Genomic DNA, 20,681 nt, shown 5'->3' with positions numbered 1-20,681 from the left:
AGTAGGCCCACATTCCAGTAATCTCTTACAAAACATTCAGTTCCTGATTTTATTGGAATATTTTAATTTGAAACAACAAAATCTAAACACGTAGAATATGACACCAAGAACTGTGACATTTTCCAGCCCAGTGGAAAACAATTTTGGTTGTTTGCTTCAGGACATTTTCCAGAGATTTTGGTTTCAAATACCCAGAGTGTAAAGGCAGGAAAGCAGTTTGCAAAGCAGATATGAACCCAGCTGCCAGTCATGAGTGAGCTGAAGTCTGCTATGATTTTGGTAGACCCTGCAGGTGAGCCCTGTCCCACTAAGCTGTAAAAGAGGACAGCCTGGGCCTGATCTGGGTGTCAGGGGCTGCTCTCTGAGGACTCTGCTCCTGCCCAGGGCAGCACCACATCCCCAGAGCTGCAGTAACAGGATGCTGAGCCCTGTGACTCTGTGCAGCTCAGACCTGGGGGTTGGTTCTGCCCCCGGGGCAGTGGCTCGTGCCTGGCCAGAGTCAGCCCCCCACCATGGCCTTGGCCAACCCCAACTTGCTCCATGCAGAGTCAGGAGCCTGCTCTGGCTCCCAGCAGCACTGTTTGGAGCCCTTACTCATGCTGTATGATACAGAGACACGTGCCTTTGCTCAGTGCCTCCAGGCTTGTTTTATAATTAATGGATGGTGTTTGAAAGCTGCCTCCTTTACAGTGATCTCACTGCTAAGAGGGAGAGTGCCAGGGAGCAGCAGCTGAGCAGCTAAATGAGAAGAAGGTACAAATGAGGAATAAAGAGGTTTTGATGCTCTGCAGAAACCTGGAACAAATATGTAGTTTCTGCTTGGAATTTTTTTCAGGCCTTTTCTCTTGACTAAATGTTGGTGTTAAGGGATCCTGGCACGGCTATTAGGTGGTATAAAGCCCTAGAAATTTCATTATGTTCGAGTGTTATTTGATTTCTGAGCTCTGGCTTTCTCTTTACAGCCCACTGGTTGTTTAAAAATAAAAGAGGAAGCTGGAATAGGTGTCTTTATGGAAATGGTTGAGTTTTGCTCAGCTGGATATAATGTCATGATTTAAAAGCCTCCAGCTCTTTTCTTGTGAAAGGACCTTTTTTTTTTTCCTCCTCTTAGCACTAGTACCTTTTTTACCACTGGCTTTCCAGGGGTGAATAACATGGACGTGGCCCCGATCCAACGTCTTGTCCTCAGCTGAGGAGCAGGTTTCACACAAGGCAATTATCCCAGCAATCAGTCTAAATCAAGCCAGAAATCATTCACTGAGCTTTGCAGGGGATCCAGTGGTTTTGTGCTTTGGGACACTGTTAGGTCAGGAAATGCTGCATTTGCAGTTCAGGAGTTGATTTTACATTTCACACACCAGGAGATGTTGTTTTGGTGTATGGATGGAGCCCCTTGCTTTGGCTGTAGGGAAGTGTGTTTAGATGCACGTGCAGACACAAACATTCGTGCACACTGAGTCATGTGGCAGCAGAAAGGGTGAAACCAATGCTCTTTCATTCCCAAGAACTGGGTGAAGTGCAGTGAAGACTTTATCTAGCTCACATTTTTCCAGCATCTAATTACTAGTGGTTCTAGGAAAACTTGCCTTTTTTTTTTTTGCACTTCAGCCGTGTGATGACACTGATGTCATTGTGTGTGTGATGACACTGATGTCATTGTGTGTGTGATGCAGCACTAAATCCATTTGCCAGAGGAGACACTCTTAGTCCACAGAGAGCAGTCAAGTTTCTGGAAAGTGCTGTGCAAGAAGCAAGGGGAAATTTTTTGCTAGGATGGAGTAGTGCAGCCCAGAGGGTGGGTGGGGGCCCTCTGAGATAAAGATGAGTGTCCATCTGCAGTGGGCAGACAGAGCAGGCAAAGACCCAAGTGCTATAATCAGCACTGACCCTGCTGTGTTTGAGCTTCAGGGTTACCAACGTGTTGTGACTCAGCAAGAACAGTGGAATCAAAAAAGTGATGAGTCATGGTTTGCTAGTTTACATGCCAGGAGATCATTTGCCAGAAGTTTAAATTCCTTTAAATGTCTTAACAAACATGAAGCAGCTGCTGACTCATGCTGGAGCCACCATTCACCCCCCCCTCGTCCCCCTTGGCAGCTGTACTTACATGATAGATTTTTCCAGGGACTTGCATGAATGCAGTGGGAGTAACAAGCCATATTTGTGAAGTGTTTGGGAGTGTAAATCCAACTCCATTTGGATTTGGGATGAAATTGATGGTCATGTGCTGGTAATTCTAACTTAGTTACTGCCTTGTCAGTCAGTAGGATAGGATAAACATCAGTGTAGCAACATGTGGGCTGTGTTATGGCACTGCAGCCCTCCTGCTCCCAGTGAGTTTAACCTGGATATTGGGAGGTTCTGCCTTTTCAAATGGCACACACTTCCTTTTCTCACTGTGTGACATTGAGTCCTTTGCTCTCTGCTAGTAGAAGGCCCACTAACAACTGGAAAAATAAACCAGACAGGAGTATCACGCTCCAGGTGTGGTGTTCCTTTGATGCACACAGACAAGCTTAGCAATCCATGACCCTTCCCGTTACATTCGGACATCTCTGAGCTCCAGCTTGGTTGCTGCTGGAGAAAATTTATTTTTTTGCCAGCAGCCAAAGAGGCTGACTCTTGATCTCAGTGGAAACTCGTTATTTAAGTACTTCTCCCTCCCTGCAGTGCCGTGGCTGTGGCTGTGGCTCAGTGTTTGTCCCGTGTTCCCCCAGGCCAACGCGGATCCGTCGGTGATAAACTGCCTGCACAACCTGTCCCGCAGGATCGCCATCGTCCTGCAGCACGAGGAGCGCCGCTGCCAGTACCTCACCAGGGAGGCCAAGCTCATCCTGGCCATCCAGGATGAGGTGTCTGCCATGTCAGAAAGTGAGTGCTGAGCTTTGGGCAGGAATGTGTTTGTCCAGGAGCGCTTCTTCAGAGAAGTGTTGATTGTGCCACCTTACTTCTGTGGCCGGGATCAGCACGGACAAGTTGTGGTGCTCTTCAGCATTGACAGCTTTTGGCTGCATTTTACCTCATCCAGGATCACTATCCTTATGCAGAGATGTGAGTTTAGAAGTGAAGTGTCTTCTTTGCTTTCCTTATAGCTCAGTTCAGCACAATCCCTGGAGACTGTGCACTGAGCCATTCCCTTTGGATCTGCCTGTCAGGCTGAGATGGACGAGCTCACATGGAACCTGCTTCTCCCACCCTAGAGCAGGTTTTCCATGCTTTCATGCTGTGTGCTGAGTCACCAGACTTCCTGTGTGGAAGCTTCACTCTTATATGTTGTTACCATGGCTAGCAAATAGTTACAGACTCTTTATAGACTGTACTTCAGGAAAATGCACTATAATAATGTGCACTGTTTAAGGTAATGTCTCTCTGACAGTGATGCATCATCTTGCTGCAAGCATTAAAAATTAAAACAACATCTATAAAAACAAAGCATTTAAAATCATCATTTGTCAAATTCACAGTTACATGTGCTTAACTGAGTTGAGGTTTAGGAGAAGTTGGCAATAATTCACTGTTATTATTTTAACATGTAACTTGAATTATTCTAAAAGCTTTGAAAGGTAACTGTAGATTAAAAAGAGACGATTTCTGTCCCTTAGATACTGGTTGATATCTGGTGGGGGAAGAGGAAATCAGTTGAAATGCTTTGAAATTAGTTGTTTCCTTTCTTGTTTTGAAATTTTCTATAGCCACAGAAGGGCCACAGTCACCTTTTCATCACATCCTACCCAAGTGCAAACTGGCCAGAGATCTCAAAGAGACATATGACAGGTAAATGGGATTTTATTCCTAGCTCACAGTATGCTGTTCCTCACTGAAACCTTCTGGCCTTGTTCCTTAGGATTTTATCCACCTCCTCCTGCTGTTGACTCATTGGGATTTGGGTTTTGTACCAGGCAGAGCAATGTGAAGCCTAGCAGTCAGGTGAAATGTTTGCAGAACTGCTGCCCTAATCATCACCTTGGTCTGTCTGTGATATCTTGTGGTTCCTCAAAGTTGATGATGTCTGTCACAGCTTTAAGAATTATTATTTTCTTCCTTAGCACGGAGGCACATAATGACAAGTGAACTGTAGAACTGAAAAGTGTCATAATATGGATATTATATCACTGGAGAAGTGCTCCAAAGCTGCAGCTGAGAGGAAAGTGCTGCATGAGCACTGATGGCAAGTCAGGTACTGCCCTGGCTTCATTTGGTTACACTGTACATGTCTGGACAGCGAATTTGGATCAGATGCTGAGACTTTCAGCAGAATGGAAAGTGTAACGTGCTGTTTCTTGATAGGATCAGAAGTTCTGGCGAAGATTTCAAAGGAGTTGGTGTTGAACTTGAGCAGGAGCCGAGTGGCTCCTTGGGAAGAGAGGCACCTCCATCCAGGATATGTGCTTGGGCAAGGGCCTTGACAAAGGGGCACAGAAGGCTTGGGTGGGCAGGAAGATGCTGTGCCCCTTGGTTGGGGTGTTTGTCAGGGATTCAGAGAATTAGGCTGGAGCTCCTTAGGGCACATGGAATAATATCAGACAACCCCTTTATCCTCCCTGGCTTGTGGCTCCCCTTGTACAGAGGGGATCACTGCAAAGGCACTGGGAGCCTAAAGAATTTAATGGTTGCAAAGCACATTAGAAAACTAATAAATAAGCTGCTCTTTGTTATGTTTAAGAGCTATGAATTTCAGCTTGTTTGAAGGAATGTGGTATATTGTTCCACACAACTCAGACAAAACACGTACTAGAAGTTTAAACTTTTTGTGTAGCCTGTGATTCTAATATTAAACTTACATTTTTCTGTTCCTCTAGGGCTGTGTGTTTGTGACAGGGCAAATTGTAGGGACAAATTTTAGGGACACAGTGACATCTTGTGGCATTTAGCTGTGACTGGAGCAACACAGAGCCCAAACTCATGGACTGTGCTGATATGACCTATGAGATAAGGAGGAACAGACTGACCACGGAGAAGCACACTTTGGTACTGTCCCCCAGGTGTAAAATAAGGCAGTTTCTCCCTCATTTAGGCATTGTGAGTGGGGGAGAAGTGCTGCAAGTCAGATTTTGACACTTCTGTGTTGGTAAAAATATAAAGTGCCTGTGTACTTTATTGTAATGCTGTACTTGAATAGCTAACAGTGTGATTGTCTGCCTGGGTGATAAGGTGGTGTTCTGCAGTGTTTTTCCATTAGTATTTCCTATGAGAGAATTAGAAATGTGGTTATTACACCTGTATCAGATGAGTTGAGAGGAGCTGAAGCACCTTGCCAGGCAGGCATAGAATTAAATATTTTTTTATAAGGTAGAAGTGGTCTAGAAACAGGATTTTTTTCTGCAAGTCCAGGCTGAATTAGTTATTCCTGTGTGTCAGCAGCTTTGGAGTGAAGTCTGTGTGGTCTTCTGTGAAATGAGGGTTAGTCATAAGTGACATGGGGTTACAGAAAAGGCAGATAGACAAGAATGCACAAAATAAAAGTCTTGTCTGTAAGATAGGAACCAACCCCACTGGGGATTGTAAAGCCCCTGCTTAATGAATAGTGAATCCAGTTTTGGAGACCACATATCAAGAGGGATTTGGGCCACCTAGACAGTGTGGAGGAGTGAGAATGACCTCAGAGGAGAGATAGAAAGATTTGGTCTGTTGATTTTAGAGGAGGAAGGACTGCTGGGAAGGGTAAACCTTCAAATGCATGCAGTGACAATGTGCTGGTTTAATTGACAGAGACTTCTGGCATAGCCTTTGGCTGTAGGAGAACAGGGAGTGAGGTGGAGAGAGCACTTTGAATTGCAAATGGAGCCCAGCTCTCCATTGGAGATTTGCTCAGACCAGCATTTCCTAGTGCCTGCTGCTTTCTGCAGTTCCAGCCCCGTTTGCAGGGCTGCTCCAGAGGAGCTGCCGAGCCCTTGGTTTCCTGTAGATGGTGCTGAGGTATTTCAGGCAAGACCCAACACGTCCCTGAGCAACTTGGTTTGTGCAAAACCACAAGTGTGTGAATCTTGTCATGGTTCAGGATGCTCCCTGTGTTCTGAATGAAATGCCTGTGTTTTGGAGGGCAGGATCAGTACCCAGGACATCTTGACTGTAACGCTGTTGCTGCTCTAGAAATGGAGTGTTATTAAACTCACAGCTTAGAGGTAAATCAGAATCTAGTTCCTGGGACCTTTTTGGGACTCTAATGGAGAGAACCAGAATGTTTCTTTTTGATCAGAAAATGGAAGGTCTTCGTTCATCTTGTCCCCAAACTCCAGCATTGGTGTGGAGAAACAAAAACCGTTGTTTTAGGCCCAAGAAACTCCAGTTGCCAACACTTCCAGCACTGACAGATTTACCAGTGTGTCTCTTTTAAGCCACTGTTCAATTCAGGGAATCAAGACAGCTTTCACTAAGTTTTGTCTGCAACTGCAGGTGATGTGTGAGCTTGATAATAGCTACCTGCCTGTCTGGTTTTAGAAAACTTCTCTTAGCTTTGGATGGGAATAAAAGCAAAAGTTTGGAGACTTTTTTGGGGGAGGATTGAATTGTTTGCTTCTTCTTTTTAATACACAAAGAGCCTTCATACATTTTTAGTCTGGTGGGATATGAACTGACTGGTAGATCTAGCCTACCTCAGCAGCTCAGCGAGAAGTGCAGTAATTATATGAGATTTAACGAATTATTAGATGTAGCTGTACTGTAAAATAGCATCCAACTACAGTTATTTCATCAAAGCACAGTCCACGTGTCCTTTATAAGGAAATGTGAAATAATTTCAGAGCTCTAAGTAGTTACAACCTCTGGGAAAACCAAACTCCAAAGCTACAAGCTCCACCAAACTAGAAAACATACTCTTAATTTCTGGTGTAAATAGAACAGACATAAAATGAGGGGTGTGTATGCAAAAATTCATAACTCCTCTATAAATTTAAAGTGAGACTGCTTTGTGTTGCCAATAGTTATGAAAAAAGCTGCAATTCTCTGAGATAATGCTCAGCTTTTGGGTTCCCATTTTGGGGCAGTGGCTCACAGTTGCAGTGGCTCACAGTTGCTGTTCAGGGCACAGCAGAGTAGAGCAAAAGAGCAGTGATATTTCCCCAAAATATTCCCCAGGGTCCTGCAGCTCTGGAGAGGATTTCTGTGTATTGAACAGCTTTCAGCTGATCTCACTTCCCGGAATCAGCCCACAATCCTGTGAGCCAGAGCAAATATTGAACAACCACAGCATCCCCTGATAAGGAGGTGCATGGCTTAACTAGTTTCTGTGTTTCTTTCTGTTTCTTCTGAACTTTGCTCCTTGTGTGTGTTGTGAGATGTCTCCTGGGTCTTATGATGGAGAGACATTAAACAGCCTTTTCCTATTTGCTTCTCCCTGTCTCAGTTTTAGGCTCTGATATCCCCCTCAGTATCCTGATCCATGTATCCCTCAGTATTGCTCATTGGGTATTATCTAACCAGATATTAAAAAAAAAAGTGTTGAAACTTAAGTTTTCATGGAATAAAATGGAATGTCTTTGAGGGTTTAACAGCCAGTTAGAGTATGGGGAATTAAGCTATTTTTGCCCAGTTACTTTTAAAGTCTGTGGGGAAAAAGGAAAAGTTGCAGCAGAGTCTCTGGATAGCAGTTAACTGGTAGAACAGCAGGAAAAACTCAGTATAGATAGACTGTAAAATATTGCCTGTCAGGCCAAACATAGTGCTCTGAAAAGAGCTTTGGGAATTAACAGCTGATAATTCAGTGAACTGTCAACTCAGTGGAAAAGCTCAGGGTGCAGTAACACTGCAGAAAATCCCCACACAATGTGAAGACTCTGTAGGAAAGAACCAAGGAACAAAGGAGAGGCATCTGTAAATTCCTGGTGTGATTCCTACTGCACCTTGGAACCTTGGTGGGATTCTGGGTTTCCTGTCAGGGACTACTTAAGCTGTGTCCCTGAGGTTCAAGGTGTGCAGTGTTCTCACCTTCCCAAAGTCCTGCACTCTTTGCTTCACAGTTTGAGTTGGTTAAGGAGAATAAAGGAGAACTGGAGAACTGTGACTCTGGATATTTGTTTATTGGTATTCTGTTGCTGCTTTTTGCTGTTCTCCCTCTGCCCCTAAAATAAGGTGTAAAAGTGAAGGCAAATGTGGGTGAGAACTTCACTTTCCATCCTTTTGCATAAATCTTTGTGTCTCCGTTGGTGACATTATTTAACTGCTGTCTGGCCAAGGGCAGTCACATGTGTTGCTGCTGGAGGGTGTAGCTTACTCTTTGTCAAATTATTAGACACTTAAATTACCTTCCATCCAAGGAGGGGCAGATGAAGGAGAAATCATGTGCATAAAGCCATAATGAAGGCTGGAAATTGTACAGTTGAATGCAAATGCAGAAGAATGAAATTAAGATCCAGATCAGAACTGAAAATCTGGTTTTCTTGTTGTCTTTAATTCTAGACTCTTGTTATATAGTGCACTGTAGACAAAATTATGCTGTGGAGAGGGTAATTACATAATTAAAGCTTCTGCCTTGGTGCACTTGGACTGAAGAATGAAAGGAACCAACTGGATTTTTTTTTCTGTTTCATGAATATTAAACTATGCAGGGAAAATATCCCTGCAAGCATCTCATGTTCTCATGTATTTCTGCTGCTTTTGGGTAACCCAGTTGAACACCCCAGTTGCTCTCAGGTGGCCTTTTAAGTCATTTGTCCTGGTCATTTACTGTCATGTTTTCTCCTGTGAGGATTTGGCCTGGGAGAAGGTGTGGATAACCACAGCTTCAGTGTGCCTTTTCCTTGGTGAATTTTGAGAGAATCCAGATTTATCTGTCAGTGGGGTGTGTCTGGAGGGATGAGCTGCAGCTTTTAATGAAGAAAAACGGAGGTGTTTGTGCTTTGCATGTTCCTGCAGGGTCTGGGAGCCTCTGAGCAGATGAGAGGCTCAGAGGGACAGTGGGTTCATCCTTTCAGTTCCTTTTTAAAAAAGGAAAACACATACACTGTCTGCTCCATTTGCAGCTGGAAAAATCAGTGTTTTTTTGGAGTTCAGTGGAAGATATGAGAACAAACCCATGGCCTCAGCTTTTCAAAAGCAGTGTCTGCAGTGAGATTTTTCCCTAATGAGTCTGATCATGCACGAGGCAGGAGGGGATCATGTTTGCTCCCTCACCACTCTGTTGTGGTTTGGTGAGTAGTTACAGCAGCAGCCAGAGCTCCCCAGTGTTTTTGTTTAAAGCTGAATTTTCAGGTCTCTCTAAAGCCAGATGAACTTGAAAAAGAGCATGTTAGTTTGTGGCCTGCAATTGAATGTTAGTTATAAATGGCTAAATCACCACATGAAGAGTTTCTAAGACGTGTATTTGCTCCTGGCATGTTTTTTAATCTGTTTTGTGTAGAGGGGAAATTCATGGGAGTTATTGACACAAAAGACATATATTGCGAGTCTCAACACACTTGAATTTAAAATTTGGGCTGGAATTTTCAGAGTGCAAGCTTTGAAATGTCATTTTAGGCCAAAAAACCCCCTTGTTCTTTTGGGAGAAGGTTTAAAATCAAAGGACATCCTCAGAGATTCAGCTCTCTGGTGCAGGCAAGATTAGCTGTTGCTTAAGATAGATTTGTATATTTGTATTATATTTGTTTGTGTGTGTTTCTAACTCAATGTACGTGAAAAGATTGCTGCTTCCTCCCTGCCCGTTCCCACTGCCTCTGGCACAGCTGTTCCCAGGCCAGCATTCCCTGTCAGTGGGCTGGGCAGTGTTGTGAGGGTTTGCAAGGTGGTACTGGCTTAGCTCCTTGTGGTACACTGCCCATTTTCAGTAAATATAGTTCCCTGCAGAGGTATATTCCACCTCTTGTCCAGATTTACAGACTCCTGTAAAACCACCTGAATGACGTTCATGGCTCTAATCTCCAGCTTTCTGGGTTTTTTTTCGGTAAAAGAGGCTTATCTTTGCTTTCAGGCTGAACACGAGGGTCAGACTTTATTGTCATGCCTGAGATGTCCATCATTTCCACTCCAATCCTGTTGTCAGAATTCAGCTTAAGGGCTTAGCTTAGTCCCTGTGGTTTCCTAGAATGAAGAAAGCATTTAGCAAGCACGTTAGTGATTCCCTGTGACAAGCAGGAACAGGTTAGTAGGAAACAAACAACCTGAGCAGAACTGAAGGAGGCTGTTATTGTGGAAATGTGCTGCTTGTAACAGCCCTTGCCCAGTACAGACATCTCCTTTTCTTTTCCCTTGGAGAGGAGGATGGAAATTGGAGGTGAAAACAATGTGCCCAATTTATCTTTGCCCTTTGCAGCTCTGGCCTAGGGAGTTTTCCTTTGCCTTGGAGTAGATCTTCAAGAAACTTTTTTAACTTGAGGTACTGCTGCAGTGTTAAGAGCAGAGGGAGCAGAAGCTCAGTGGTGAAGTCTTTCAGATCTCCCCAAAAACACTGTAGGGGATGATGCTCTGAAAGTACAAGTTAAGGAAGCCCTTGCAGTTGGGAATCAGCTGGTCCTCAGCCAGCCTGGGGACAGACAGAGAGCATTGAGTCTTTGCCTGTCCTGATCCAATTCCTGTGCAGGGGTGAGTCTGGACCACTGCTTTCATTTGTGATACATGGTAAATGCATTTATTTCGTTGCTGTTTTAGTCTCTGCACGACAGGGGTGGTTCGTTTGCACATCAACAACTGGCTGGAGGTGAGTTTCTGCCTCCCTCACAAAATCCACTATGTTGCCACCAACTTCATACCCCCAGAAGCAATCGAGAGGAGTCTGAAATCCATCAGGTGAGAGCAAGCTCTGCCCTTCAGGATGTGGCCAGTCCTCCCTCAGTGCTGGGGGTGGTGCTGCAAACATCTGTGCTGGCACAGCTGGGGGATGGTGTGACTGGGCTGTACTGGTGGGGGGCCCTGGGCTGACTCCCTGAAGCTGCTGGATCCGTGGTGCTGTGAAGCCACAGCCTCTGTGTTCACATCAGCTGGTTGTGCTGAGAGGATGCTGCAACAGAGGCCTGCACTGTTGGCAGTCAGAGGATCTGTGTGTTCATTTTAATCTTTGACCCAGAAGTAACTCTGCTTTTAGAAGAAAGAGAGCCCAGACCCCATCATACCTTATTTCCTGCATTCTGTGTTTGCAGCTCTTTATCCTGCAAAAGTAACTAAATCTTGCTTTTTTCCTTTCTTCTACTCCATTCTGTATTTCAGTAATGCAGATGAGTGGTTTTCAGACTAGTTCTTCATATCCTGCCAGCACAGTGCAGTCTTTTTTTCCTTGTCACTGGGGTACCCAGTTACCATATAATCTTTTATCCCCTTTTTATAGGGAGCATCTTACCCTGTGACATAAAAATAAGGTCATTTTGAACCCAGTTAGAGCAAAAAGATGATACTAGAAGTTCTTTTTTTACCATTAGACTGACCCCAGGTATCATGGTGTGGGAATAACTAAGCCTTCAGGACAAGCTGCAGTTTACTGTGCAAATGTATTCTATTTTTCTGCAGGCCTTACCATGCCTTATTACTTTTAAATGATGAGAAGTCGTTGCTTAATGAGCTCCCGTTGGACTGCTCTCCTGCCCTGGTGAGAGTAATTAAAACTACCTCTGCTGTGAAGAATTTGCAGCAACTGGCTCAAGATGCTGACTTGGCATTGCTGCAGGTACGGGGAGCTGTCAGAGCTGTGAAATGCCTTCAGCTCACGAGGTGTTCTCTTGTGTGTGCCGGTGGGTCTGTGTGGGGCACGGCTCCCTCGCTGTGAGCAGAGTGCACCAGCCTTGGAGCCTGGGGAGAGGCTGGAGGAGCAAAGGGCACAGCCCTGCAGCCACATCGGGGTGACAGCAGTGCCTGGGGGTCTCCAGTCCCCACCACTGCTCAGAGCAAGTCCCTTAAAACAGGTGATCAGAAACTTGTCCGTTCAAATTGTGAGTATGTCCAGGGCTACCTCCCACAGCCCCTCTGCTCCAGCGTGTGACCAGCAACTTTCCTCCTGTCTAATGGGAATTTCCTACTGTCCACCTTGTGTGTGTTGCCTCCAGTCCCATCCCTGTGCCCCTCTGAGGAGACTTGCTCTGACTTCTCTGTGCCTTCCCACGTTCCCCAAACCAGAACAAATAACACTCTTGACTTACAGCACAGTGGCTTGTCTGGGTTTTGCCACACTGATGTTGAATGGAGGCACCCAAACTGCAAGTGAAAATTTACAGCTGCCATGGCCAAGTAGGTTACTTCTCCAGGATCTGCCAAGATCTTTTCTACCAAAGATTTCTGGAGGCCTGTGCAACCCTACATATCAGTTTCCCTTAGTCCATATGGGTGCACACACTTTGTGGAGTCCCTGGAAGAAGCTCTAGATTAGGCTTGGCCAAAAATTTTGAGCCAGTTTTTCCAAGCCAGCATCTTTCCAAATGCCTTTCCAGTACTGACAATCAGATCTCAAATCTGAATTGCTGGAGGTGATGTGATGAGCCCTTGGGAAGGCAAGTTTGTGCCAGTGGAGGGAATGAGACTCTGGCACTCACACAAAACATGAGGCTGCTGAGAGACCCCTATGGATGACTGTGGTCATTGGGAATGAGATGTTCCATAAAAGAGAAGAGCCAGTCCATGCTAGGAGTCAGTTCAGACCCAGGGACACAATCTGTGTGACAGGGAGAAGAACACAGCTCATCATCACACGTGCTCCTGATCATAGGTCTGCACCAAGGGAAAGGTCGTGCTTTGTAATAATATTCCAGCTCTGCCTACAGTGGTCTGTGGTGTTACTTGGCATTATTTAGCTGTGGGGTGAATGAACTCTGGAAATTCCCTTCTGTTTCTGTAGTTTTGTTCTCCACAAAAAAGCACAGTTAAATGCATCTAATGATACAGGCTGGATTTTGTGTCTCATAGACACTATTTATGTGGCTTTTCCAGAGCCATTAGCAACCACTGACTTGTTTAACACATTAAAATACTTTGTGTAGTTCATTATTGAAATACCTCAGTGCAGTAAGAAGTTAGTGTTGGTTTCCTTTATGTTTGTGTCATAGTAGAGGCTGATTCTTTTGTTTCACTTTTCATGTATAACACTTAATGCATTTTGTGCATAAAGAAAAATAGCTTTTTGGGGCATGAAAAGTGACTAAACCTCTACTGATACAGTTTGAAGAAATTCCTTTGAGGCAGGAAATACTAAGTTGCTCAGAAATATGAAGTGAATATCTGGAGCTTCATAACCCTGTCAAATGCTTTTTGATGTGCCACATGTTATATTAAACCACGGGTTTATTCTGAAGGCAGGGCGAAAGGATGGAACAGTTTTCTTTCATTTCAGTTCAGACAAGGTTTTTCTGTCCTTGTGTGGAACGTTTGCTGAGAGCTTGAATTGTGCTTTTTGCTCCCCTAATTTTTCCCTGTTTTCTCAATGCAGGTTTTTCAGCTTGCTGCACATCTCGTTTACTGGGGAAAAGCAATTATTATTTATCCTCTCTGTGAAAACAATGTCTACATGCTCTCTCCAAATGCCAGTGTCTGTCTGTAAGTAGATGAGTGTCTGCAGCAGTGCACTGGGGAGGAGTGCAGAGGCACCTTCCTCCTCTGACTGGACACAGAGTGGGATCGTTCTTCATGTATGAATTTGCTGAGACTCTACAATACACAAACCATTACCTGTGCCTGAACTTGCACAGCCAGTGTGGGCAGGCAGGAGCAGCAGAGCAGATCAATATGCTCCTGTGGTGCTGTGGGCCCTGGGAGCATTATTTACCCTGTGAAGCTGCTGTTGGTATTTTTAGTACTCTTGCTCACTGAATGTCCATATCAGGAAGGCTGTATGGACCTGGAGCAAGAGGGAAGCATTTACAAAACAAAATGCTTCATGATGAAGTTAAATGGGTGTTTTATAGGACCGTCTGTGTGTCTGGCACACTGCATCACCTGGATGGAATCGGATCAAGTCAGTGTTGCCATCACTGTTTTACTGTGTCATGTGTTGGCATTTTACACTGTGTGCCTTGTCACAGACAAAAGGCAACGTGGCCATTTGGAGAGCAGGCAGAGGCACTGCAAGGAAGATGTGGAGGCAGTGGTGGGTGTTTTTGCTGTGCTGAAGATTGGCAACCCTTCCTGTGCTGGATTTTGAGATGTTTTTAGACTCTGTGTTGGAACTCGGTTATAGGAAAATAGTTTTAAATCAAAACTTCTCTGATGAAAGTATAAAAATAGGGCTGGAAGGGACCTTGAGGTCATTCAGGAACAACTGTGCCTGTGTCATATATGGCAGTGCTGTTCTTGAAGACCTTTGGAGATGGAAATCTTAAAACAGTTTTCCTAATATTTAACTTGACTCTCCCTCACTTCTGATCAGTCATATTGCTTGTCCTGTCAGCAAAGGCAGGGGGAACAGCCACATCTGCAGCTGCAGCTGCACATCCAGAGACTGTGTGTATATCCTGCCCACCCCTGCCTCCTCTGGACTGCCCAGTCCCTGTCCCTTTGACCAGACACTGCGCAGGTCTGGACTTTTTATCACTTATATTTGCCTCCTCTGGATTCCCTCCACGCCTTGAATAATGTCCTGGAGCTGAATGTAAGTGCAAAAGCTTCTAGTTACTTCTGCAGGATGCAACATGCCGTGAGTATCCTTAGGGTTTTCCCAGATCACAGAGGATATTTCATTTGGCAGTTGGCACTTCTGTAGCGCGTAAACGGATAAATGTCACCCTGACCAGCACTGCAGGACTGATCTCTGCCTTTCCCTCTCTCCTGCAGTTACTCTCCCTTGGCAGAGGCGTTTTCCTGCCAGTTCCGTGGCCACAACCTGCCCTCCATGCTCTCCAAGTTCTCCCTCCCCGTGTCCCTCTCGGAGTTCAAGAACCCGCTGGCGCCGCCCGTGCAGGAGGTGAGCGGGGCAGGGCACAACAGCTCCTTGTCCTCCTGCTCCTGAGAACAAGGAATGGTGCTGCTCCTGGAGTGCTTGGTCAGGAACCTCCTGTGGCAGGTTTAGAAGTTTCCAGTTCCAGCTTATGGTTTGTTGTTTCACGTCCCCGTGCCAAAAAGCGGTGGGGATGTTCAAGGTGAACAAAACCAAAGCTCGGCCCTAAAAAAATAAAGGGAATCTTTGTTTTCCTGGAGTGATGTAGTAGGGAAAACTGAAACTCCATTTGGTCTTGTTGCAAACTGTCATAAATTAGGTGGGCTTGAGTGCAAGTTTGTGGGTTCCTCACAATCACATTTAATTTTATTATATTCCATCTGCTCCAAGTTCACAATCTGGTTTTGAAAGCAAACTGTCTGTTCACTTAGTTTTGCTGTGAAACTGGGATTGCTGAAAGGCTGTTGGAGGAAGTAGACTCAGTGTGGAGTCAGCAGGAGTCCATGTGTTACAGCATTAGGTTTTTAGTGTTCAGATTTGGGTTAATACTGTGTGGATTTGAGATTTGTGTGCTGTTTTGCTCACGCATCAGTCATGGCTTGTGGCACTTCTGGGAACTGGTGACGTGCAAGAAAGAGCTCAATAATATGAAGTCTCCTGGCTGACAGTGCTCTGTTCCCAGATGAAGGGGCTCAGACCTCTGAGCACGGCTCAGTGTGGCAGAGGAAGCACAGGCAGAGTTCTTTGGCTGGTGTCTCTTGGTGTTGTTTCTGGCCTTCAGGCTTGGATGACCTGCTGGCTGCATGAATTCAGCCACTGCTCAGAGACTGGGAAGATCAACATCACTTGTGCACTCGGGCACAACTGGGAGGGAAGAATTTGTTGTAATTACAGGTTGGCAGAGATGATGATCAGAGATAAAGATAAGTCATGATGTAGGTCTAATCCCAATAGTATGTGCTGGTCAGCTGCCACCTTGGGAGGCAGGGGAAGAGCAGGACTTCACAGTAGATACAGACAAATCAGTGTCCTGAAAATTGAAGCTGAAATCATAGCATTAATTTTATTCTAGCTGCAGGAGACATTCTCAGTACTCCTTTTAAAATTAATTACTTGCCCTAATACTTCTCCCTCGATACTTCTGGCTGTTTTCAGGCGTCCTACTTTTGTTTAAAATACACAAATAAAGGTCTGCCACTTATTGCTGCAGTTCTGCCTGGAAACAACAGTGTGATAAATGCTTGCCAGAGCTGATGGGGTGCTAATGTGGCTTTTTAGCTGCTCACCTGTCCGTGGTGGGGTCCTACAGGTCAGCAGCACAGCTGGCTTTCAGCATCCTTTCAGCCTGTGTGGAAAGGATGAAGGATGATGCTGTGAAAAGGTACAGGCTGAAAAGAAGACTTGAAAACCGTGGTTGCAGGAGACTTGGGGCCACACTGGGAAGGGGTGTGTGTTTGGAGATGGAGCCCACCATGCACCAGTGGGCTGTTCAGAGCCATGGCAAGTGGCTTTTTGGTGAAGCAAAGTGTGGCATCTCTTGGGGTAGCTTAGATTGGAGAGAGTTTCTAGAGGTATTCATATCAGTACATTTTCTTCTACTTTGATTTACCCATGCAGGACTCTGTATTATTTTTTGTTAGGTGCTAGCCTTTTAAGAGAGGTGACTCCAATCCCTGTCCTGAAGTGATCAGGCTCCAACTAATTAACACACATCCAGTCAATACAATTAATCTAATGAGATGTGAATGGGTTTTTGTTCCACTGTGCAGTGATAAAAAATGCTACACTCTGAACTGTAAATATTGTCAAATTTGCTTTGCCTTTGAAAAAAAATCGAGGAAGTTGGGACCTTTGCCTGTGGTTTTGTTCTTTGTGTGCACAGGAGGGGATGTGAGGTTTTTTAACTTTGAAGATTTTCAGCAGTTGCCTGTTATCTCGTGCTTTCCATCAGGCTGAGGGCACTGCCTGTGCTTCTGAAGGTCATTTGTACTGGAAGGTCAGTGCTGTGGGAGGGGGTGTATCTTCTGCAGACACTGTTATTGGTTTCATGCCATCCATCCCATTTGATTCTTGTCTTAAGCCTGGGATTTGCTCCCTCCTTTTGGCATCTGCTTCTGGGTGGGTAGAGAATACAGAAGGCATTAATAGAGCCCTCCTTAAAAAAGGAGAGCTCTCAGAGCCCTTCCTCCTGTTTTTTACACAAAAGTATTTGAAAGGGGACGAAGTTATTTTTGTTGGATTACTGTTACATGGGTAGAATGTCTCCATTCCTTTGGGTGGATGAAAAAAACGTGACACTCGTTTTTATACTTGGGTGCTGTGGTATTTTTTGGCTGGTTGGAGGTACGAACAACCTGCAAGGACAGGACTGCCTGGAAAGGTGGAGTGCATGTCTACAATCTGCCTTTGGTGTCTGCCAGTCAAGTAGGTGGGAGATCTCCAGGGAGTGGTGTCTGCCAGCCCTGCCAGTGCTCTCAGCTGTGCCCTGTGCCAGGGACAGGAATCCTTGATCATGCCATCTTGGTTTCTTTTCTTGCCTGTGATGCTGAGCAGTGTATTGCAGTTGGACTCTGGTCGTTGTGTATCTCTCAGCTGAGAAGATTTTGGTATTCCTGCAGTGCTCTCTGCCTGCTGCCCTCTCTCTGTGTTCCCTGCCGTGCTGGGCTGGCTGTGCTGCAGCAGTGTGAGGTTGAGCCCACACCTACAGCTCTGCTGATCTGATGGTATCTGGGTGCTGCTGAGCCCAGGCCTTGTTTTCCCTTCCCACTCCCAGGTGTGTGCACACACACTCCTTCCTCCCTTCCCTCTTCCCTTTGCTACAGCTCTGGCTCCTGTCCAGCTTGACTCCATTCCTTTCACTTGTTTCAGCTGCACTAGTTTTCTGCCAGGTTAGCAGGTGGAATTTGCTCAGGGGAGGTCCATCGAGCTCCAGGGCTGGCACAGAGTGAGGGGGTGATTTCTGCAGACCTTGTGCAGCTGGGGGGTGAGGGGAGCAGAAGCTGTTCTCCCCTTCTCACAGGGAGTTGTCTCTTGGCTCCACCAGGCTGTGTAGTGTCACCAGGACTCAGCAATCCAGTGCAGCCTGGGACTGTCCTGGATCTCACCAGGGTGCAGCCGTTGGGTGGGGGGATCCTGGGAGCTGATACAAAGGAGAACTCATGTTCCCTTTCAGTGTTTTTACTGGAAAAGAAGCAGTTTGCATCTCCTCTACCCCGACCCCAAAGAAACTGTCCCTGTTGTGCTGCCTGTGACTGCTGGTTCCTGTCCCCGTGGCACAGCCTTGATGTGAGCAGAGAGCAGGCTGGAGTGGAGCTCTGGGTGGGTTCAGAGGGCTGCACATCCCTTCAAAACCTCCTAGGAAAGCACAGGAGCTCTTGGTGACCCATGGCCTTGACAGGATCTGTGCCAGGCACTGCCACTGGTGCATGGGAAGGCTTCATTTAACTTCCTTTGCAGTGCAATGCATTCTTTCCACAACGTTGAAGTTTTACACCCAGCTGCTCTGCACTGTTTCCTTGTAGACCAAGAGCAGGGAATGGTGCTTGTGGCTTCCCCTCATCTGTGCAGTAACCTCAGCTACAGTATCTGCTTCAGGAGAAGCTGTAACATCTCCCTACCCTGCCTTCAACAAAGGTGGACCAGCAGGAGGGATCCTTCCACCACAAGGTCCAAGGAGTGTTCCTGGGGGAACCAGACATCTCATTTCCTCCCTGCATCCATAATGCACGTTGTTATTGTTGTAGTTCTCTAATTCTCCCTCGATGGGACGTGGTTGACTGCAGGAAAAAACAGATGGGGAAGCATGACAGCTGCTGCTGAACTAAATCTGTTTAACTTTTCCCTGTTGTTTTAGTAAGTCTGGCCGTCCTGCAGGGAGTCAGGCACTGGGGGATGAGGCCTCTGCCTTCTGCATCCGGAAAACGTGCCGTGCTTTGTGTGGGGCTCAGTGGAAAATGAGCCCGGGTGTGGGGGGATGGAGTGGGAGGGGAGCTGCCTGCACACACTGAATAGGCAGCTGTGTCTTCAGAGAGCCACACTGCACGTGGGACTGCTCTGCTGGGCATCTGGAAGGCATTAGGAGTCACGGGAGCTTTTGCTGGGAGAGGTAGAGAAGTGGTATTAAGATTCATTTATATTCAGTTGGACCGGGTATAAAGTCAGGGGGGGTTAGCACAGTAAGTTAAAAAAATATGTTCTTGCTAGGCCTAAATGGAGGGAATGTTTAAGCTGAGAATTTAGAACTGTTACCTAAGGATTAGACACTAAATGTTTCATATTACATTAGTAGGAGTTTTCAGAGTCTGTTTTCAGTAAAACAGGGAGAAGCTCTAATAGCTGATCTGCTTTCCATAAAACAGCGTGGTTTGAATGCTAAAGAAACATAATATATTTCAGCAAACATCCCTGCACCCTCTTGACTTGGAAGGTGCCATCCTACAAGGCAGCCCTTAGTTCTCAAGTTGGACCTTGAAGAGTGCACGTGTCAAATAACTGGATGGTCCAGGCTGGAGAAAGGGGCTTGTGTGCTTCAGCAGGCAAAGCAAGCTGTGTTTTAACTGAGAGTGTCTCCTCATGTAGTGAGAAACAAGCTAGGATTGAATGCTCCTGGGTTGCTTTTTTCATTTCTCTTTCCTGAACCTGTTGCTGCTCCCAGTTATCCTTAGCTTTTTAGCCCCGGGAAAGAAAACAGCCTTGAAGACTCCTTGCAGGAAATGTGTTTTATTTAACACATTTCTCAAGAGTTTCACAAGTGCTCCCCTTGGTTCCAGAGAGTAGAGAATAAGGAATGCTGGATCTTGTCCCTCCAGCAGTTGGGGCTGAGCTTTCCTCTGGCCATCCCAACCTGCCCAGCTGGGCTGACATGCAGTGCCCATGTTTTTGGGGGCCAGTGCAGCATCTCTGCCTGTGTCAGTCAGCACAAAGCAGGGCATTGTCCCAGTGCCTTCCCTGCTGCCTTGCACGGGCTCTCCCTGTGCCTGGGCCCTGCTGTGCCGTGGGATGGGAGATGCAGGGGATGGGATCAGCTGGGCTGATCTGTGCCAGCAGGAACAGACCAGATGCTGTGGCAGACAGGACCCCTCAGAGCTGGGAAGAGGCAGCATGGGCAGATGGGAAGGATGAAAAGGGAACTTGGATGAAATTTGGAGTGGGTTGGTAGTTAAATTAAGCAACAGAGAATGTTTTGCTTTGTATTTCCCTCACGGTCCTGGTGTTTCAGCCAGAAAAGGCTGGTTGTGGATTCCTGCTGTGCCAGAGGATAGCTGAGGGAGCACAGGCAGTCCTGGGATTGAAGTATACCCTGCCTGGGAAGCTACTCCCAGCCCTTTTGGCTTCAGCAAGGAGCCCAGCTCTGATCAAGTAGGCTGAGACCAGGCACGAAGATAACCCTGTACTTCTGGGGGAGGAGGAGCATTTCCAACAGCCAGCACAGCACAGATGGCTCGGGGAAGCCTCTGCTCCTGCAGACCTGTCTGTAAACTCCATCAGAGCCCAGGAGGAGCAGATGGAGAGTGGATGGAAATTCAGTGTTGGTGTCCAGAAGGCCATGCAGCAGAAGGTGTTAGCAAAGCCTCTGCTGGACCTTATCTGTGAAAACACTCCTGCTGGTGAGAAATGGGCTTAAACCCAGAAGAAGTGGGAGTGGTGTGAGGCACATCTGCAGTGGTGGCACAGAGCACAACATTTGGGCCCATCTGCAGGACCCTGCAGCACTTGGGCTTTTTCTAGGACTGGATTTTAAGAGGTACCAAATGCCTGCTGAAGTTTGGCTTAGTGCAGGTAACCATCATGGCTCATCAGTCTCCCTGGTCTAGGGAGGATTTTTCAGGCTCACTTCAGTATGGAAGAAGTTTCCTCTAGTTCTGAAGTTGGTCACAGCCCATTTCCAGGTGGCTGTCTAGAT

At 46.2% G+C, this 20,681-nt stretch overlaps 1 protein-coding gene across 8 annotated transcripts in view; it reads left to right on the top strand.

Moving 5' to 3' along the window:
* Nucleotides 1-20,681, top strand: part of NPRL3 (NPR3 like, GATOR1 complex subunit) — a 42,375-nt gene that overhangs the window by 13,374 nt on the left and 8,320 nt on the right. For 6 of the 8 annotated variants that reach the window (XM_051782310.1, XM_051782317.1, XM_051782332.1 and 3 more), the window contains 6 exons: nucleotides 2,718-2,871; nucleotides 3,693-3,774; nucleotides 10,579-10,716; nucleotides 11,431-11,587; nucleotides 13,337-13,443; nucleotides 14,677-14,806. In XM_051782310.1, the coding sequence (XP_051638270.1) occupies nucleotides 2,718-2,871; nucleotides 3,693-3,774; nucleotides 10,579-10,716; nucleotides 11,431-11,587; nucleotides 13,337-13,443; nucleotides 14,677-14,806 (768 nt within the window). The other 2 variants (XM_051782369.1, XM_051782349.1) reach the window with 2 other exon arrangements.

Source organism: Manacus candei, unplaced genomic scaffold (genome assembly GCF_025592945.1).
Source record: "Manacus candei isolate 608988 ecotype Guabito, Panama unplaced genomic scaffold, ASM2559294v1 h1tg000002l, whole genome shotgun sequence".
Taxonomy (NCBI): Eukaryota; Metazoa; Chordata; class Aves; order Passeriformes; family Pipridae; genus Manacus; species Manacus candei.
This window is presented reverse-complemented; position numbering and strand designations above follow the sequence as displayed.